This window comes from Anolis carolinensis, chromosome 5 (assembly GCF_035594765.1).
Source record: "Anolis carolinensis isolate JA03-04 chromosome 5, rAnoCar3.1.pri, whole genome shotgun sequence".
In the NCBI taxonomy this organism is placed as follows: domain Eukaryota; kingdom Metazoa; phylum Chordata; class Lepidosauria; order Squamata; family Dactyloidae; genus Anolis; species Anolis carolinensis.
This window is the reverse complement of record NC_085845.1, coordinates 91,196,401-91,213,177: the sequence shown is the minus strand read 5'-3', so window position 1 is coordinate 91,213,177 and position 16,777 is coordinate 91,196,401. Positions and strand designations below refer to the sequence as shown.

Genomic DNA, 16,777 nt, shown 5'->3' with positions numbered 1-16,777 from the left:
AGAAAAGGAACTATCCCAGCCAGAAATGGAGCCTTTGCACCTGCAGGAGGTTTGTCTTCCAGAAATCTGCCAAACAAGCCCTGAGTCGAAATCTCCCCCTTTTTCTCGCCGTAATTATTATCTCCAGCAAAAAGGAGTGCAACAAGCTAATCGCAGGAGCTTGAGAATTGCAGCAAAGCATTCAGATGATTAAGCCTGCTTCCATGAGAAATTTTAGGGAGTCATGCATCTGGACACAGAGATTGACTTTCGTTTCTGATTCCCCAGAGAAGTGTTCTCTGGTGGGAAAACGAGGCCTATTTAGGTTCCTTGCTCCCGAAGGAATCTTGCGGAGTCAATTCGTCAGCTACCGGAGCAGCGTGTGTGGACAGCTACTCCTGCTTTCAAGCCTTTGTTCCTGTTCCAAGCCTTCGTTCTCAGCCTTGTTTTCTCCCCGGATCTTGCCTTGTTTCCCGGACCTCGCCAAGTAATTACCACGGATCTTGTTCTTGCTCCTCGTTTCCTTGTTGCCTTGAATCAAGCTTTGTGTGCCAAGAATCAAGTTATTTCCTAGCCTTGCTCAAGTTCATGGACTAAAGGACCTTGTCATCTCCCCTCACTTGCTTGGCAAGTGAGTGTTTCGGTTATTGGATTACAACTTTGGACCTTAATATTTCATATTGGACATTGCTTTTTTGGACTAATTTTGACCTTTCCTGAAAGGTCTACTTCTGGACTATTTCCTATACTTGTTTTTATTAACTTTATATATTTCCTTAATAAAGATATTAGATAGATTCTGGCCTCTGTGTATGGTTATTGGTGCTCTGCAGCCTGGGTCGTGACAATAGGGTGAATAGGGTGAATACCATCACTTCGAACAATATATCCACAGAACTATCAAATGATAGACCTGAACCAATGTTGTCTTGTGGTACTACTAAATGTTAATCATTTTGAAATAAAACAATATTGAGATAACAGTTGAAAGGAAACATCCAAGAATTTCCACAGAAAGCAAAATGCCTAGTAATTTTTTTCATTGAGCTTTCACAAAACTTTTCCCCTTGTCAATCTATATCCATATCTATGATAGAAGTCAAAGTTTGTGTGTATGTGGACGATTTCCAAGATGGCTCTCACTTTCAGAGAGCCTTTTGACTCCCACCAATGATGGATCTGGTCAATGCTGGAACACAAGGCAAGGAATAAAATTCCACATTTAGTCCAAGGTACAGGGTCAATACTGGAACACAAGGCAAGGGTCAAGAGCAGAAATCCAAACTGCAAGGTTACTGGAACATCAACTGGATACACAGAAATCTCCAGAAACAAGAACAAGGCTGGAACTAGAATCAAGGTACAAAGCTGCAGAAAAATAACATGGAATTCACATGGAGCATGAAGCAGAGATCTCGGTCTCCTCAATAAGCAAGGTTACCACCTCTGAATATTTCAGAGAAAGCAGCCCTTCTTAAGGGAAACTCAAGGTCTCTTCTCATGAGAAGCCTGCTCATTATTTCATTTGAATAGCAATCATTTACTTCTTCTGACACACTCCCTTTCTCTCCTCTGTTGAGTTATCACTTTCCTTCTGTCAAGCTCATTAGGCTTATCATTTCCAGAATCTGAACTAGAATGTCTATCTGGCACCAGGTTGTCCAACCTTTACTCCTTTGGGAAATGCAGTTCAAGCTGCGATTATGTCTCTGGTCCCAGACTCCAATGGGACAAACTCTGGCTGCATCTCAGGCCCAAACCCAGAGTCCTCTGACAAGGCAGGTGCAGGGACAATTACAGGCTGAATAGGCCCAACCTCAGGCTCGCCTGACAGGCTGGGCTACAACACCTGCCTTCCTACATTACTGATGTTCCTAAATTTTAAAACAAAAAGGATAAATAAGAATATAAAATAGGTTGAGATTGAAGCAGAGTTGATAAGAACTCTGCCTTTTGATGTCACTTTACTGCTGGTATGCTGGCACAGAAGTGAAAGGGAACCATTATACGAAGGTAGGTGATAGAAACGTTGCAGGATTGCGAACTATTCACAGGCTTTATCTACTAAAAGGGATGGGAGAATCATGGGAAAGAGACAGATCTGTAGATGGATACACACAGTGTTATGCTACAATCCCGGTTTGCCCACTTCATGGAAAAACGTCCTCAGTCCCATGTAATTGCTTGTGCTTTTTGGGTAAATAAATTGCTCCTTTTTGTATGCAATATGTATATAAACAGGGGACACTGCTTCCTCTAAAATGGGGAGCAGTATATACTCTTGGTCAGTTGTATTGCATTGCATGGGGTGGGGGTGGGGGAGGGTAAGCTTATAATGTAGTAATTCAATGGCCGAAGCCTTTGAATTATATACAGTATTTTCACATCACATTTAAACTGTCTTGTGTGCTTCCACTGTAAAGTACAAAGTCTGGATAAAGAATGGCATCTTTATGAATGACTAGTCCAATAATAAATGAAGGACAATTTTTCCTTTGTGTCGCTACCCATACTTTCCTATGGCTGCCATTGCTTCTGTGCACAGATTCACTTTCCTTGCATTCTTCTGGTGTCTCTGTGATTGGTTTCATGCTAGTTTGGATATATGTAAAAATGCCTCCTTACATCAATTCTTCTAATATTATGCTGGCTGTAAGAACAAGCATCTTGAGGGGTGGGGTTGGAGGTATGTAAACAAAATGTCAGACTAAAGCATATGGACTAATGGGGGAACAACTCTGGGAACAGCTGCAGGCAATACAGGCTATTTTGAGAAGGCTCAATTAGGGAAGGGGAGGACTTTAAAGCTGTAAAACTAAATATGAATGCCAAATTAGGCTTTGGTTTTTACATCATTGTGATATACGCTTCCCAGGGGTGCAAATAATAAGGGCACATAAGATTTAAACCAAATATTAACTATTTCACAGCATTATAGTAAACATTGCATTCATGTTTATATATTTTCCAAAGCAACAAATGAAAGAGTTCATAAACTGGGGTTAACACTTAATATTCAGTGTTGTTTCATGCAGATGTAAGTCTTGAAGCTTGGTTGAAGAAGTAGCACAAATGATAATCTTTATGAATGAGGGTTTTACCCTTTAAACACATTCATCAAAGTCCCAAGCAAGAAAGATTCCTCAGAATGTGCGTTCAAAGAGAGCAAAAACAAAACAACAAGGGTTCCCGGGGTATTCTATGTCCTTGTTTCAGGATGGGTGTCCCTTCTTCAGGTTTAGTTGCTTCTAGTATAGTCTTCTGAAGATTTTTACAAACTGTATTATAAGGAGACAACATAATAGATTTGCTGTTACCAGCACCCAGTAGCATGAAATAAATTTTAAAGATATTGCAAGAAAAACTTACTTTCATTATTAGAGGTAGTGGCTCTGCTGTAATTCCAGCTCAGGATAGCAACTCTCTCATTTTCCAAGAGCGAGCAAATTAACTGATAAGGGTTACTCCCTTTTAAGGATTGTGAGCTAATTGCAAAGCTAATTCACAGGTAACAAGAAAGATCTAATTTATCATTCAGACCATGTGGATGCATAGTTTGTAATTTGGAAATCCAGAAAGCTTCTCTCTGGAGTAGAACCCTTTTTACATCACCATGAGGTTTTATGGTGATCCTTTCTAAGGCACAGAATCTAAAACTTGTATATGAGTGAGCTTTCTCTAAAAAATGTGAATAGAGGGTGGACTCAGATGATTTATTTTTGATGCGTGAGCGGTGTTCAAGTATTCTAATCTTTAATGATCTGGAGGTCATGCCTACATAAAGGAGCTGACAGGGACACTGTATTACATAAATGACCTGGTCAGTGGTACATGTAGTAAAACTTTGTAGTTGTATATGGATTTTTAGAGTAGGATGTAAAAATTGTTTAGTTCTTAGAGACTGTGTGCAGCATTGACAACGTCCACAGTTTGAGTGGCCTCTAAGGTTAGATTTCTTAATGGTAGGTGTTGTTAAATCAGAGCTTATTAGCATATCCTTAAGATTTCTTGAGCGTTTATTAGCTAACATAGGTAAGTATTTGCATCCAGGGATATCTCTAATAAGGTGCCAATGTTTCTTAATTATACTGTGAACTTTTGGAGTAAACTGAGTCAAAGTTAAGGGCTAGATGATACGGTCATTGTGTTTCTTTACTGCATCTCTTAGTAAATTTCTTCTATCTATGGTGTCTATTTTCCTAATGGCAGTGTTTATAATTCCTGTAGGATAACCTCTCTCCTTAAACTGGTCTCTGAAAAGAGATACCTCTGCTGCGAAGTCTTCAGGTGTGCTGGTATTACGTTTTAATCTCATTAATTGTGCAAAAGGTAAGTTGGTTTTTAACTTGTGGTGATGGAAGCTGGAATAATGCATAATGGAATTTTTGTCTGTGGGCTTTCTATAGTTCTTGAGCAACAATTTATTATCCTTTTTGTATACTGTGACATCCAAAAAATTGACACTGGTATGGCTGTAGGTACTGGTAAATTTTATATTATCGTGTATGGTATTTAGCCATGTGTTAAGTTGTATGGCTGTATCCTCTGTATTACAAACTAAAAAAATGTCGTCTATAAATCTCCCATAATATATTATATCTTGTAGTAATTCGTTCTTAGTACTATTCAAAATCCACATTTGCTCTAAATTAGTGATATAGAGATTTGCCAGGGAGGGGGCTAACGCGCTCCCCATTGCGACGCCAAATGTTTGTAAGTAGAACTGAGAACCAAATCTAAAGTAATTATACTCCAAAACTATATCCAAAAGATCAATTAGAAAATAGGTAGGTGGTATTGTGGATTCACGTGTGTCTAGTAGTTCTTTTAGTACTGTTCTGGCTTCATCCAGTGGTATGTTAGTATAAAGTGAATTGATGTCAGATGTCATAAGTACAGCTTGTGGTGGAATTGATAATGATTCTATGATATTGATGAAATGTTTGGTATCTTTTATATATGATTGCGAGAGGGGGACAATTGGTTGTAAATGATGGTCCAAAAATTGTGCTAAAGGTTCCAGTATAGAGGCTGTGCCTGATACTATTGGTCTTCCTGGAGGAGGAAAAATTCCTTTGTGGATTTTTGGAAGGATATAAAAGACCGGAATCCTAGGATTTTGTTTTTGTAAAAAATCATACTGCTTTTCCGAAATATAACCTAAGGAAAGTCCTTCTGTGCAGACTGTGCGAATTAAATTACGTATTTTATTTGTAGGATCCTTAGTTAGAGGTTTGTAAAAAGCTTGATCTCCTAGGTGTCTCATTGCCTCATTTATATAGTCTTTTTTGTTGAGTAGCACTATTGCACCTCCCTTATCGGCTTGTTTCCATATATAATCCAGCATATTAGCCAATCTTTTAATGGTGTTTATTTCTGTTAAAGTCATATTGGCATGTGTATGGGTTTTTGTGCGGGAGAGTATATCTAAATCTCTTTCTACCACCTTTTCAAATGACCTAATCATTATATTGTCTGTATGAGGAAAGAATTTACTTTTGGGTTTAAACTGAGTGGTATATTCTGTGTTGCCCTTAGTTCCAAAATATTCTCTAAGTCTAATAGTTCTAAATAGATTAAATAGTTCAACTTTGGTATGAAATAAATTGAATTTAGGCGTAGGCACAAAGCTTAGTCCTTTATTGATTACATTAGCTTCTTGTGGGGATAAAGGATAGTCAGACAGATTGACTACTAAGTTGGGTAATGTTTGTGTTGGCTTTTGTAAAAATGGTGCGACTGTTGTCGGGTTCTTGTCCTATTAGATCTACGAGGTAAGGTTGCACTGGTGGAGGTGGTTGAACTATCTGTGGTTCTGCCAAGATCTTCCTCTGAAGTGGAAGAGTAAATGGGGTTCTTGGTCTCAAAACGTACTTGTCTTTTATGTGACTCAGTGTGGTAGGACCGGGATGTCCAAGTGTATATCCTATTATTTTCATAGTCTGTCTTGTCCCTGTTAAAAAATTTTAACTTAAAATCCTTAACTTGTGAGTACAGTTCCTTACATTTCCGTTCAATCTCTCCAAGATTAATTTGGAGAGACTGGTCCTTATCTATATCCTCCAGAAGGGAGGTTACTTTCTTTTCAAATTCTTCTGTTAATGTATTGGTTTTTTGAATGATTAATACCATTAGGTCTAGGGAACATTTATTAAGAATAGCAGCCCAATTCTTCAAAAAAGTGTCATCATCCAGGAACATTCCTGGGGGTTAGTTAGTTAGTTAGTTAGGTTAGTATGGCTGTATCCTCTGTATTAGTTTGTAATACAGAGGATACAGCCATACAACTTAACACATGGCTAAATACCATACACGATAATATAAAATTTACCAGTACCTACAGCCATACCAGTGTCAATTTTTTGGATGTCACAGTATACAAAAAGGATAATAAATTGTTGCTCAAGAACTATAGAAAGCCCACAGACAAAAATTCCATTATGCATTATTCCAGCTTCCATCACCACAAGTTAAAAACCAACTTACCTTTTGCACAATTAATGAGATTAAAACGTAATACCAGCACACCTGAAGACTTCGCAGCAGAGGTATCTCTTTTCAGAGACCAGTTTAAGGAGAGAGGTTATCCTACAGGAATTATAAACACTGCCATTAGGAAAATAGACACCATAGATAGAAGAAATTTACTAATAGATGCAGTAAAGAAACACAATGACCGTATCATCTGGCCCTTAACTTTGACTCAGTTTACTCCAAAAGTTCACAGTATAATTAAGAAACATTGGCACCTTATTAGAGATATCCCTGGATGCAAATACTTACCTATGTTAGCTAATAAACGCTCAAGAAATCTTAAGGATATGCTAATAAGCTCTGATTTAACAACACCTACCATTAAGAAATCTAACCTTAGAGGCCACTCAAACTGTGGACGTTGTCAATGCTGCACACAGTCTCTAAGAACTAAACAATTTTTACATCCTACTCTAAAAATCCATATACAACTACGAAGTTTTACTACATGTACCACTGACCAGGTCATTTATGTAATACAGTGTCCCTGTCAGCTCCTTTATGTAGGCATGACCTCCAGATCATTAAAGATTAGAATACTTGAACACCGCTCACGCATCAAAAATAAATCATCTGAGTCCACCCTCTATTCACATTTTTTAGAGAAAGCTCACTCATATACAAGTTTTAGATTCTGTGCCTTAGAAAGGATCACCATAAAACCTCATGGTGATGTAAAAAGGGTTCTACTCCAGAGAGAAGCTTTCTGGATTTCCAAATTACAAACTATGCATCCACATGGTCTGAATGATAAATTAGATCTTTCTTGTTACCTGTGAATTAGCTTTGCAATTAGCTCACAATCCTTAAAAGGGAGTAACCCTTATCAGTTAATTTGCTCGCTCTTGGAAAATGAGAGAGTTGCTATCCTGAGCTGGAATTACAGCAGAGCCACTACCTCTAATAGTGAAAGTAAGTTTTTCTTGCAATATCTTTAAAATTTATTTCATGCTACTGGGTGCTGGTAACAGCAAATCTATTATGTTGTCTCCTTATAATACAGTTTGTAAAAATCTTCAGAAGACTATACTAGAAGCAACTAAACCTGAAGAAGGGACACCCATCCTGAAACAAGGACATAGAATACCCCGGGAACCCTTGTTGTTTTGTTTTTGCTCTCTTTGAACGCACATTCTGAGGAATCTTTCTTGCTTGGGACTTTGATGAATGTGTTTAAAGGGTAAAACCCTCATTCATAAAGATTATCATTTGTGCTACTTCTTCAACCAAGCTTCAAGACTTACATCTGCATGAAACAACACTGAATATTAAGTGTTAACCCCAGTTTATGAACTCTTTCATTTGTTGCTTTGGAAAATATATAAACATGAATGCAATGTTTACTATAATGCTGTGAAATAGTTAATATTTGGTTTAAATCTTATGTGCCTTTGTTAATTATACATTTGCTACTTCAGTTCTATTATATACTGTGTGTAATAGGACAACCTTTCTCTATACTATATATAGATTTCTGTGTAATATCCGTAGTGCAAATAATGACATCAAGAACCTGGAAATCACTTTAAGTATGAGGGACAGTATTATGTTATACCCATAGCTGACTCTGAATTGGACATTTAAATGCACTCCATAAAGTTTATTCAACTCTAAATCAAATTTATGGGGTGTTTTGCTGTTTCCTGTCCCAAAGCAACATTTCAAGAAAATCTGTGTATATTTCATGGGTGCCTTTCAATGCTAGAAATGTCACAGTTCTCTAATGCAAACATGAGCAGCCTTATCTGTACAGCATGACATATTATTTATACCTTCCCCAAGGAGAAGGAGTTCTTAATCGAGGTCCACGGATCCCTTGGGGGTCCATGGAAAAATTACAGAGGGTCATGCCAATGCTGAATGTCATACAACTGTCTGCTGCTACATTCTGAGAAGGGGTCTGTGGAACCCTTAATTTTACTGGAAAATGGGTTTTTGTTTGTGGAACAAAAAACAGGAAGTACCCCTGCCCTTCAGTCTCTTTTCAGGCATGGAGATTGGTGGAGCTCTCCAAGGTCTGCTGGGAGGTCTCAACAGCCAGCTCACTCCTTGTTTAAGCAATTCTTCTCTGTTGATGCTTGACTATATCATATTGCATTCTATTATGCCAGTCAACTTTTGTTACATTAATAAACATTGTACAAAAAGTAGCCCATAGAGTTCTGTATAATTTACTTACACTCAATTTAAGTACTGTTGGTTATGTGATTTTGTTTGTGATTTTGACACATCTTCTTAGTGTTCATCCATTCTGAAACTAAGGACTATACCACACCAGTTTGTTGTCTTGGAGTAAGTGCGTTGTTGAAACAAAATTGGAAACATACAATTCTTGAAACAATCACTGCTACAGTGCTGCTTTCATGATGTTTGGTCCTGTGGTCACTCTTCCACATCACCATTCTAACCATACTTTTATACTTGTATATGTCCACATCTTTCCTTTTTAAATTTATTTTTGCTGTGATAATGCAGTAGTGGCATGACAACAAAATAAAAATAAAATAAAAATAATAAAGGCAACCTTATTATGCTTGAGAATAACAAGGAAGACGGGGAGAGAAGGAGAATCATGTCCACTCATGCCACATGATTGTCAGATTATTATAACGACAGTAGAAGGACAGGTTGCACCAAAGGCAGTACGGGAACACCAGCAATATTGGGAGCCATTGACAGCTTTACTCCGTCAATCAAAAGAAGTGCTGTACTAATGATTTAAATACCAAGCAGCAACTGTAGAAACACTGTTTGATAAGTACAGGCCAAACACACAATTGTTATAGCAATTGTGATTTAACAGCCTCATGTGATAAATCCTCGAGCGCAAGTATGAATAATAATAATAATTTATTTGTTTGACCAGTCATATGACCATTTCAAAGTGCAACATAAATAAAAAGGCAAAAAGGATGGGAGGACAGGCAGCTGACCATCTGTTTGCCGACAAAATCTTATTTTCCTGATTCTACTTTCAGGAAATGTGCTCTTTTCTTGATAGCTTTCAGGATAAAAAGGCTTACTCTAATTATGGTGGATCTTTCTTGTCCTTGCAAGAGGACTGTCAGAAGATCATTTCTGTTGTGGGACCTAAAATTAGATAGTAATGGATGTAAATATCTGTGTCGAAGTTCGGCATATGCTGGGCAGTCAATCAAAAAATGTTCAATATCTTCCACTATTTGATCTCCCCAGATCAGCCCAAGTATGAATAATCACACTGAAACATACAGTAGAGTCTCACTTATCCAACATAAACGGGGCGGCAGAAAATTGGATAAGCAAATATGTTGGATAAGGAGGAATTAAGGAAAAGCCTATTAAACATCAAATTAGATTATGATTTTACAAATTAAGCACCAAAACATCATGTTTTACAACAAATTTGACAAAAAAGTAGTTCAATACGTAGTAATGCTATGTAGTAATTACTGTATTTACGAATTTAGCACCAAAACATCACAATGTATTGAAAACATTGACTAAAAAAACACTGACTACTAAAAGGCAGACTGCGTTGGATAACACAGAACGTTGGATAAGCGAATGTTGGATTAGCGAGACTCTACTGTAGTTATTTCTCCCACTTTCATTATCTTCTTCCATTGCCTTTCTTGTGTTTCCTTTTAAACTTTAAGCTCTTTGAGAGTGGTCCATTCATTATTATTCTGCATATAGATATAATTATATAAACAACTGACCAATAATAACAAAAGGTAGCAAGTTGGTTTATTTTTAAAAGAAAGCAGGGACGCGTAAGGTTTAAATTTCTAAGCACAGCATATTCAAGTTCAAGTTCAAGTTCAAGTTCACTTTATTATGGTCAATGAACAGCTCATAAAAAGAGGGACCCAGTCCCACATGAACACGTCCGGTCTAAGGGTCAGGAAATTTAAAACTTTAAAACCTTAAAACTTCAAAATGTCAATACCTTAAAACTTCAAAATTTTAAAATTTCAAAACCTTAAAATAAGTGCATTGTCAGGACATCAAGGCAATATTCAGGATTATATCAAAACTCAATACAATTAGTGGAATTAAAAGAAAGGAGGTCTGAAGGGAGGGAATTGGGGTGCTCATGAGGCACAGGGAAGGTAAGTCCAATCAAACAGAGGAAAGAGCAACATCCATACTATAATTAAAAGACTGTAATCCCAACTTCCTGCTAGTTCAAATCTTGACTTGTACTAGCTTGTGTCATCAACTGCCGTAATTTAATCACTGCTGAGCAGAACTTGGCGACATTATAAGTTATAGCCGAATTTGTATCTGAAAGCAGCAGGGAAATGTAAAATTGTCCAGAGTGCCCTGGGTGTTTATATAGCCATGGCATGATGAGGCGGGATCGAATATCTCTGTAGAACAGACACTGCAGAAGCACATGATCCATTGTCTCTATGTGTCCTGAGTCACAGGGGCACAATCTCTCGGCGTATGGAGTCTTCTGGTAATGACCTTCAAATACAGCAGATTGGGGGGGGGGGGCTAGGCAATGTGCCAGCATGAAGGCCCTCCGATGACTGGGAACCTCTAGCCTTGTTAGATATTTCATAGGAGACGTACAAAACCTACTGTCTCCATCGATAATAAAGGATGGGGCATTGGCTAGGTCTAATTGGTGCTCAATGTCAGTTATTCGTTGCTTAAGCACAGCATATTATTCTCTGGTTTTTCTAATCTCCTGCACAATCATGACCACATACACAACCTATTTGTGATCTAAGCATGGAGGCACTCTCCTGTACTCACTGAGTTGGAAAGAAGGATCTATCATTGACGCTCTCCGTGATCATGTCTGCTAGAGCAGCACTACTCAAAATGATGCTTCATGGAACAGTGCTGGTCCCTGAACCACTTACTGCCAGTCCCCAGGGAACATTTTTTGTGTGTCAGGAGCGACTTGAAAAACTTGCCAAGAAAGGAAATCAATTAGCATAAATATGGTACTGGTCCCCGACACATGTGGGGAAAAGATTCCAATCCCTCACATCAGATCCCTTAAGAAGCTTGTGCCAGAGATGTGCTAGATGATGTTCTTCCAGACACATTGAGAAGTCTAATCACAGAGACCATTGATGCTAAATTCTATATAAGCCTTCAAGGATTCAGTCAAGAATTGTTGGGTTTACGGGGATGGCCCTTATATGAGAAAGTGGAAGGGTTGGAAGGTGAATATGTGTGAGTATGCTTGCACACAGAGTTATAGAATGATGTATGTATACAGTGGGTGCTTGGTGTCCACCAAGGTTTGTTTCCAGGAGTCCCCGGGGATACCAAAATCCATGCATCCTTATCCAATCATTTATAAAGAGTAAAGTAAAGGCAAAGATCCTCGGGGAGGAAGGCGGTATATAAATGATGTAAATAAATAAATAAAGATCCACCCAGAGGAAAACTGTTATTACCATACATCAAGGGAATCACTGACTGCATAAGGAAGCTGACGAAGAAACACGACCTATAAACTATCTACAGATCCATTAAGAAAATCCAACAAATTCTACGTTCAGCCAAGGACAAGAGGGATCCTCTCACCTCTGCAAAAGTTTACAGTATACCATGCAGCTGTGGATAAGTCTACACAGGGTCCACCAAACGCAGCATTGTCCAAATACGAATCAAGGAACATGAAAGGCACTGCAGACTAAGTCAACCAGAGAAGTCAGCCATAGCAGAGCACTTGATGAACCAACCTGGACACAACAGATTATCTGGTCCTCTAACAACCACCAAGTCAAACTACACAGAGAAGCCATTGAAATTTACAAGCAAGTGGACAATTTCAACAGAAAGGAGGAAACTATGAAAATGAACAAAATCTAACTACCAGTATTTAAAAAACCCCCTCTAAAATCAGGACAGTATATAAAGAAAAAAAACTCAGAAAACAGAGGAATTCCAGACATTAAACAATCAGATCCAGCGAACACCTCCCAACAATGAATTCCCCCAGGCAGGAAGCAGTCAGGCTTTGAAGCTACAAAGCATTTCAATGCTAATCAAGGTGGTCAATTGCAGTATTCACACTTGCCTCAAACAGACAAGAGTTCTTTCTCCCAACCTGGATATTTCACAGATATATAAACTCCACTTGCCCAGTTTCCAACAGACCTCACAACCTCTGAGGATGCCTGCCATAGATGTGGGTGAAACATCAGGAGAGAATGCTTCTGAAACATGGCCATACGGCCTGGAAAACTCACAGCAATCCAGTGATTCTGGCCATGAAAGCATTTGCCAACATATTTACAAAGATATTGTAAAATGGGTTCCTATATATAAAATGGCAAAATCAAGAATGACTTTTTATGTTTTGGGAGTGGATGGTTGAATTTGTGGATGAAGAATCTGTGGATATTGAAGGCTAGCTGTATTCAAGTAAATGGAGGGGAGTAAACTGTGTTTCTGTACATATAAAATGTAATGGAGAGGGCTGCCTTTTTCTCTGTGGATTTGTTTTAAAAGTGTTTTGTCTAGGTTGGGAAAAGGGCTTGAAATTTGGGGTTTAAAACCGAACCATGGGGATGATTTCTTGTGATATAAGGGATGGGTCTGATTAGAAAGGTGATGTTATGATAAGGCAGACATTAAGCATTATACATTAAGCAACTATCATAATTGCAAAAAGGATGTGATTCCATGAAATTAGGAAAAAAGTGTAATAATTATGAAATATTTAAGCACACACTTCAAAGGCAGAGTTCTCCCTCTGAGATTCCTCTCTTTCTCCCTCAGGATTGGAAAAGAGGCTTCAGACCTTGAGATCTGGGAAGGGTGGTTTCTATCTTCTATAACTATATTCACCAATTGGCCCTTCAAAGGATTTTCTCAGCTTTCTGTGCAGCTCTCCACCTGCCCATCCCTGCCTTAGACTAAAGCACTGAGTTCAGAGACAGACTGACAAATGGCCTTTTAAATCAATTTACACAAAGGACACAAAGTCTAATAGGAGACCTCAAAATAAATGCATCTCATATATCATTGCTTCCAGCATTCCACTTATGGCTGCGGAGAGGGGAAAATCCAAACCTCTATAATTAATTAAAATGTGAAACAGGATATACACACTGTGTATATATCGAAACCTAACCAAGGAGCCTTTTGTTAGTGGCAGAAATGAACAAGCAGTCACAGCTCAGACATCATTCACTTGTTTTCAATCAGAAACAAATGCCAACCTCAAAAAAAAAATCATTCCATAATGATGATTCTTCATAGCATCTCTCAAATAAAGGCCAATATGTCAGAAATATAAAGAATAGCCTAAATTTTCCAAACAGCGTAGTCAAGGCTCTTCAGTTCCTAAGAATCACAGTATATGATACATTAAATGTGTGCATGACATTAACTAGCTGGAAGGAGGGGCTTAAAATTAAAACAAGCATGGAAAGTATTGCAGTTAAAACTCATCCTTATTCTTAAAACTTGTCAAATGTGTACAATTTTGGTGGAGATTTCTTCAATGAAGCTGTTGTTTGAGTAGAAAGCTGCAGCCGATACTGTAAGTCTCCATAACCTTCTAGCCCAGTGGTTCTCAACCTGGGGTCCCCAGATGTTTTTGGCCTACAACTCTCAGAAATCCCAGCCAGTTTACCAGCTGTTAGGATTATGGGAGTTGGGTTGTTGTATGTCTTTCGGGCTGTGTGGCCATGTTCCAGAAGTATTCTCTCTTGATGATTCGCCCACATCTATGGCAGGCATCCTCAGAGGTTGTGAGGTATGGATCCATACCTCACAACCTCTGAGGATGCCTGCCATAGATGTGGGTGAAACGTCAGGAGAGAATACTTCTGGAACATGGCCACACAGCCTGAAAGACATACAACAATCCTGTGATCCCGGCCATGAAAGCCTTCGACAACACATTATGGCAGCTAAAGGCCAAAAACATCTGGGGACCCCAGGTTGAGAACCACTGCTTAGCCATTGAGGCATTTACTATTTCAGACAGATAACAAAAGTACGAGGCTTCTTGAACATCTCTGGGACACTCAGTTAAGCCCGTCAGGTTACATGTGAATTGATACGCTCCTCAGAACTCAGGCCTAGGCTAGAAAAAAACAGAATCACTTAACAGGTCAGATGGAAACATTGAAGAGTTTTACACTTACCAACATATCCAGGTGTGCCACAAGCAGTGGACATGACGTCTCCTTTACCCTCCATTTTTGACAGTCCAAAATCACTAATCATGATCTTAGATTCTTCATCCTGGCTGTAGTATAACAAGTTTTCAGGCTGTAAGGATTTTTAAAAAGCAAAGAAGAACCTGGTAAATGAATCTAAGTGATCATAGAGTAGGAACACTTCAGGGTGAATTATTAATTTTTCTATGCTATCTGCCACCCAAGTTCTCAATATAATAATTCGTTTAAATCATTTGTTTGACAGATGTACAGCTGAGTACAGAAAGTTCTGGTCATAGCTTACTAACACATTTAGTGTAGTTTGGTAGTGTGTACTTTTCATAGATATAGGGAAAGAATCTTTTTTACAAGCACAATTGCTTAAAATTGTGCTTGCAGACTTTGCCTTTTCTACACAATTTTTAAGATGGAAAAATTATTTACTTTTTTTGCATCTGGGTCAGTCTACGTAACTTTTGATCTAGCTCCTGTGATTCTAATTAGTGAACACCCCAAAACAGATATTCAACAAATAAAACATTATTCAAGTTTCCTTGCACAAATCCTTGGAAGAGTCCCATCTGTTCAATGTCTGCACATCACACATGTTGGGATAACTTAAGAATCCCATCCAAATACAGTAGAGTTTCACTTATCCAACATAAACGGGCTGGCAGAACATTGGATAAGTGAATATGTTGGATAATAAGGAGAGATTAAGGAAAAGCCTATTACATGTCAAATTAGGTTATGATTTTACAAATTACAAAGCACCAAAACATCATGTTTAACAACAAATTTGACAGAAAAACTAGTTCAATACGCAGTAATGCTATGTAGTAATTACTGTATTTACGAATTTAGCACCAAAATATCACAATGTATTGAAAACATTGACTACAAAAATGCGTTGGATAATCCAGAATGTTGGATAAGCGAGACTCTACTGTATACAGAAATAATTCTACTGATTATAACATACATAGTAATGTGTGGTCTGTTCTTCAGGCAGAGGAATGCTCATGACTTACACACAGAATGAAGACAATCGCTTGGGAGAGTATGCTGCAAAATTTACAGGGTAATGTGCAAGGCATTCGTGAGTGTAAATAATAATTTAGTTGTTTAAAAAAATCAATTCTGTTCAATCGCATTTATGCTGATTAGAAAAGGATATCTAGTGGAGTGCAATGAATTGCAGGGAGTGAGGGAGTTATACTTATTTAAATATGACTTTACACCAACACTGAGCTCCTAAAATGTATATGCTTTGACTGGTCTTCAAACAAGTTTATTTTGTTAACTATTGATGAATCCCTTCTCTAATAGAAAAAGTGCTAGGAACTCCCCTCCTTGTTTCAACGGACTCCATTCTTTTTGGTTGGTGAGGCATTGACTAGCCTAAGTTTAATTTAGATCATTCTTGGAAGCCAGCTACTGTCCTTAAATAAATTTAAATTAATTCAGGGAGACAGAGTTAGCAGTTAAAATAACACTGGAAACAAGGTTACCCAGAAAGTGGCACAAATTCCTACCATAATTTTACAAACGCAACATATGTTCCACCCAGGGATTTCCAAGAAATGACAAGAAACAGATGGGCCGTTTAGTACCATTGCACTCCCTGGTCAAAACCCAAAGCGGAGGTAAAAAGCTGCACCACCATTTAAGGCATCAATTATGGTAGAATTGTCTTGTAGCACATTCATTAGATGGGTATTTCCAATGAATGGATTCCAACGTCTACGTTATTCATGACATGGTTACATTTGTGATATGAGAAGTGTGGGTTTTGTTCTTCAGATTTCATTTCAGTGGTTTTAGCAATGCCATCTATTATTCAAAAATACAAGCTAAGTCATGTCGGCCGCATAAATAACTTCATTCCTGAGTAGTCACTCTAGGTTGTGTTGAACATTTCAACATATGTGAGTCTGTCCCTTGGCAATAAGACATCAAAACTACTTTCTTTCACCGTCATGTGTTTACTGAGAAATTCATTCTGCTTTTCCAGTTGCTTTTCTGGCCAATATACACTTCATAAAGCAGATCTTTCAGGGGATGGAACACCATGTTGCTTGCCAAATTGCCAATACAGATTTTTAGGTACATCTCTAGTTTACTCTAACACATTTTCA

At 38.1% G+C, this 16,777-nt stretch overlaps 1 protein-coding gene across 2 annotated transcripts in view; it reads right to left on the bottom strand.

Moving 5' to 3' along the window:
• Positions 1–16,777, bottom strand: part of camk1d (calcium/calmodulin dependent protein kinase ID) — a 281,944-nt gene that overhangs the window by 52,055 nt on the left and 213,112 nt on the right. For both annotated transcript variants that reach the window (XM_062981787.1, XM_008118830.3), the window contains exon 5: positions 14,625–14,751. In XM_062981787.1, the coding sequence (XP_062837857.1) occupies positions 14,625–14,751 (127 nt within the window). The remainder of the gene's footprint in view (positions 1–14,624; positions 14,752–16,777) is intronic.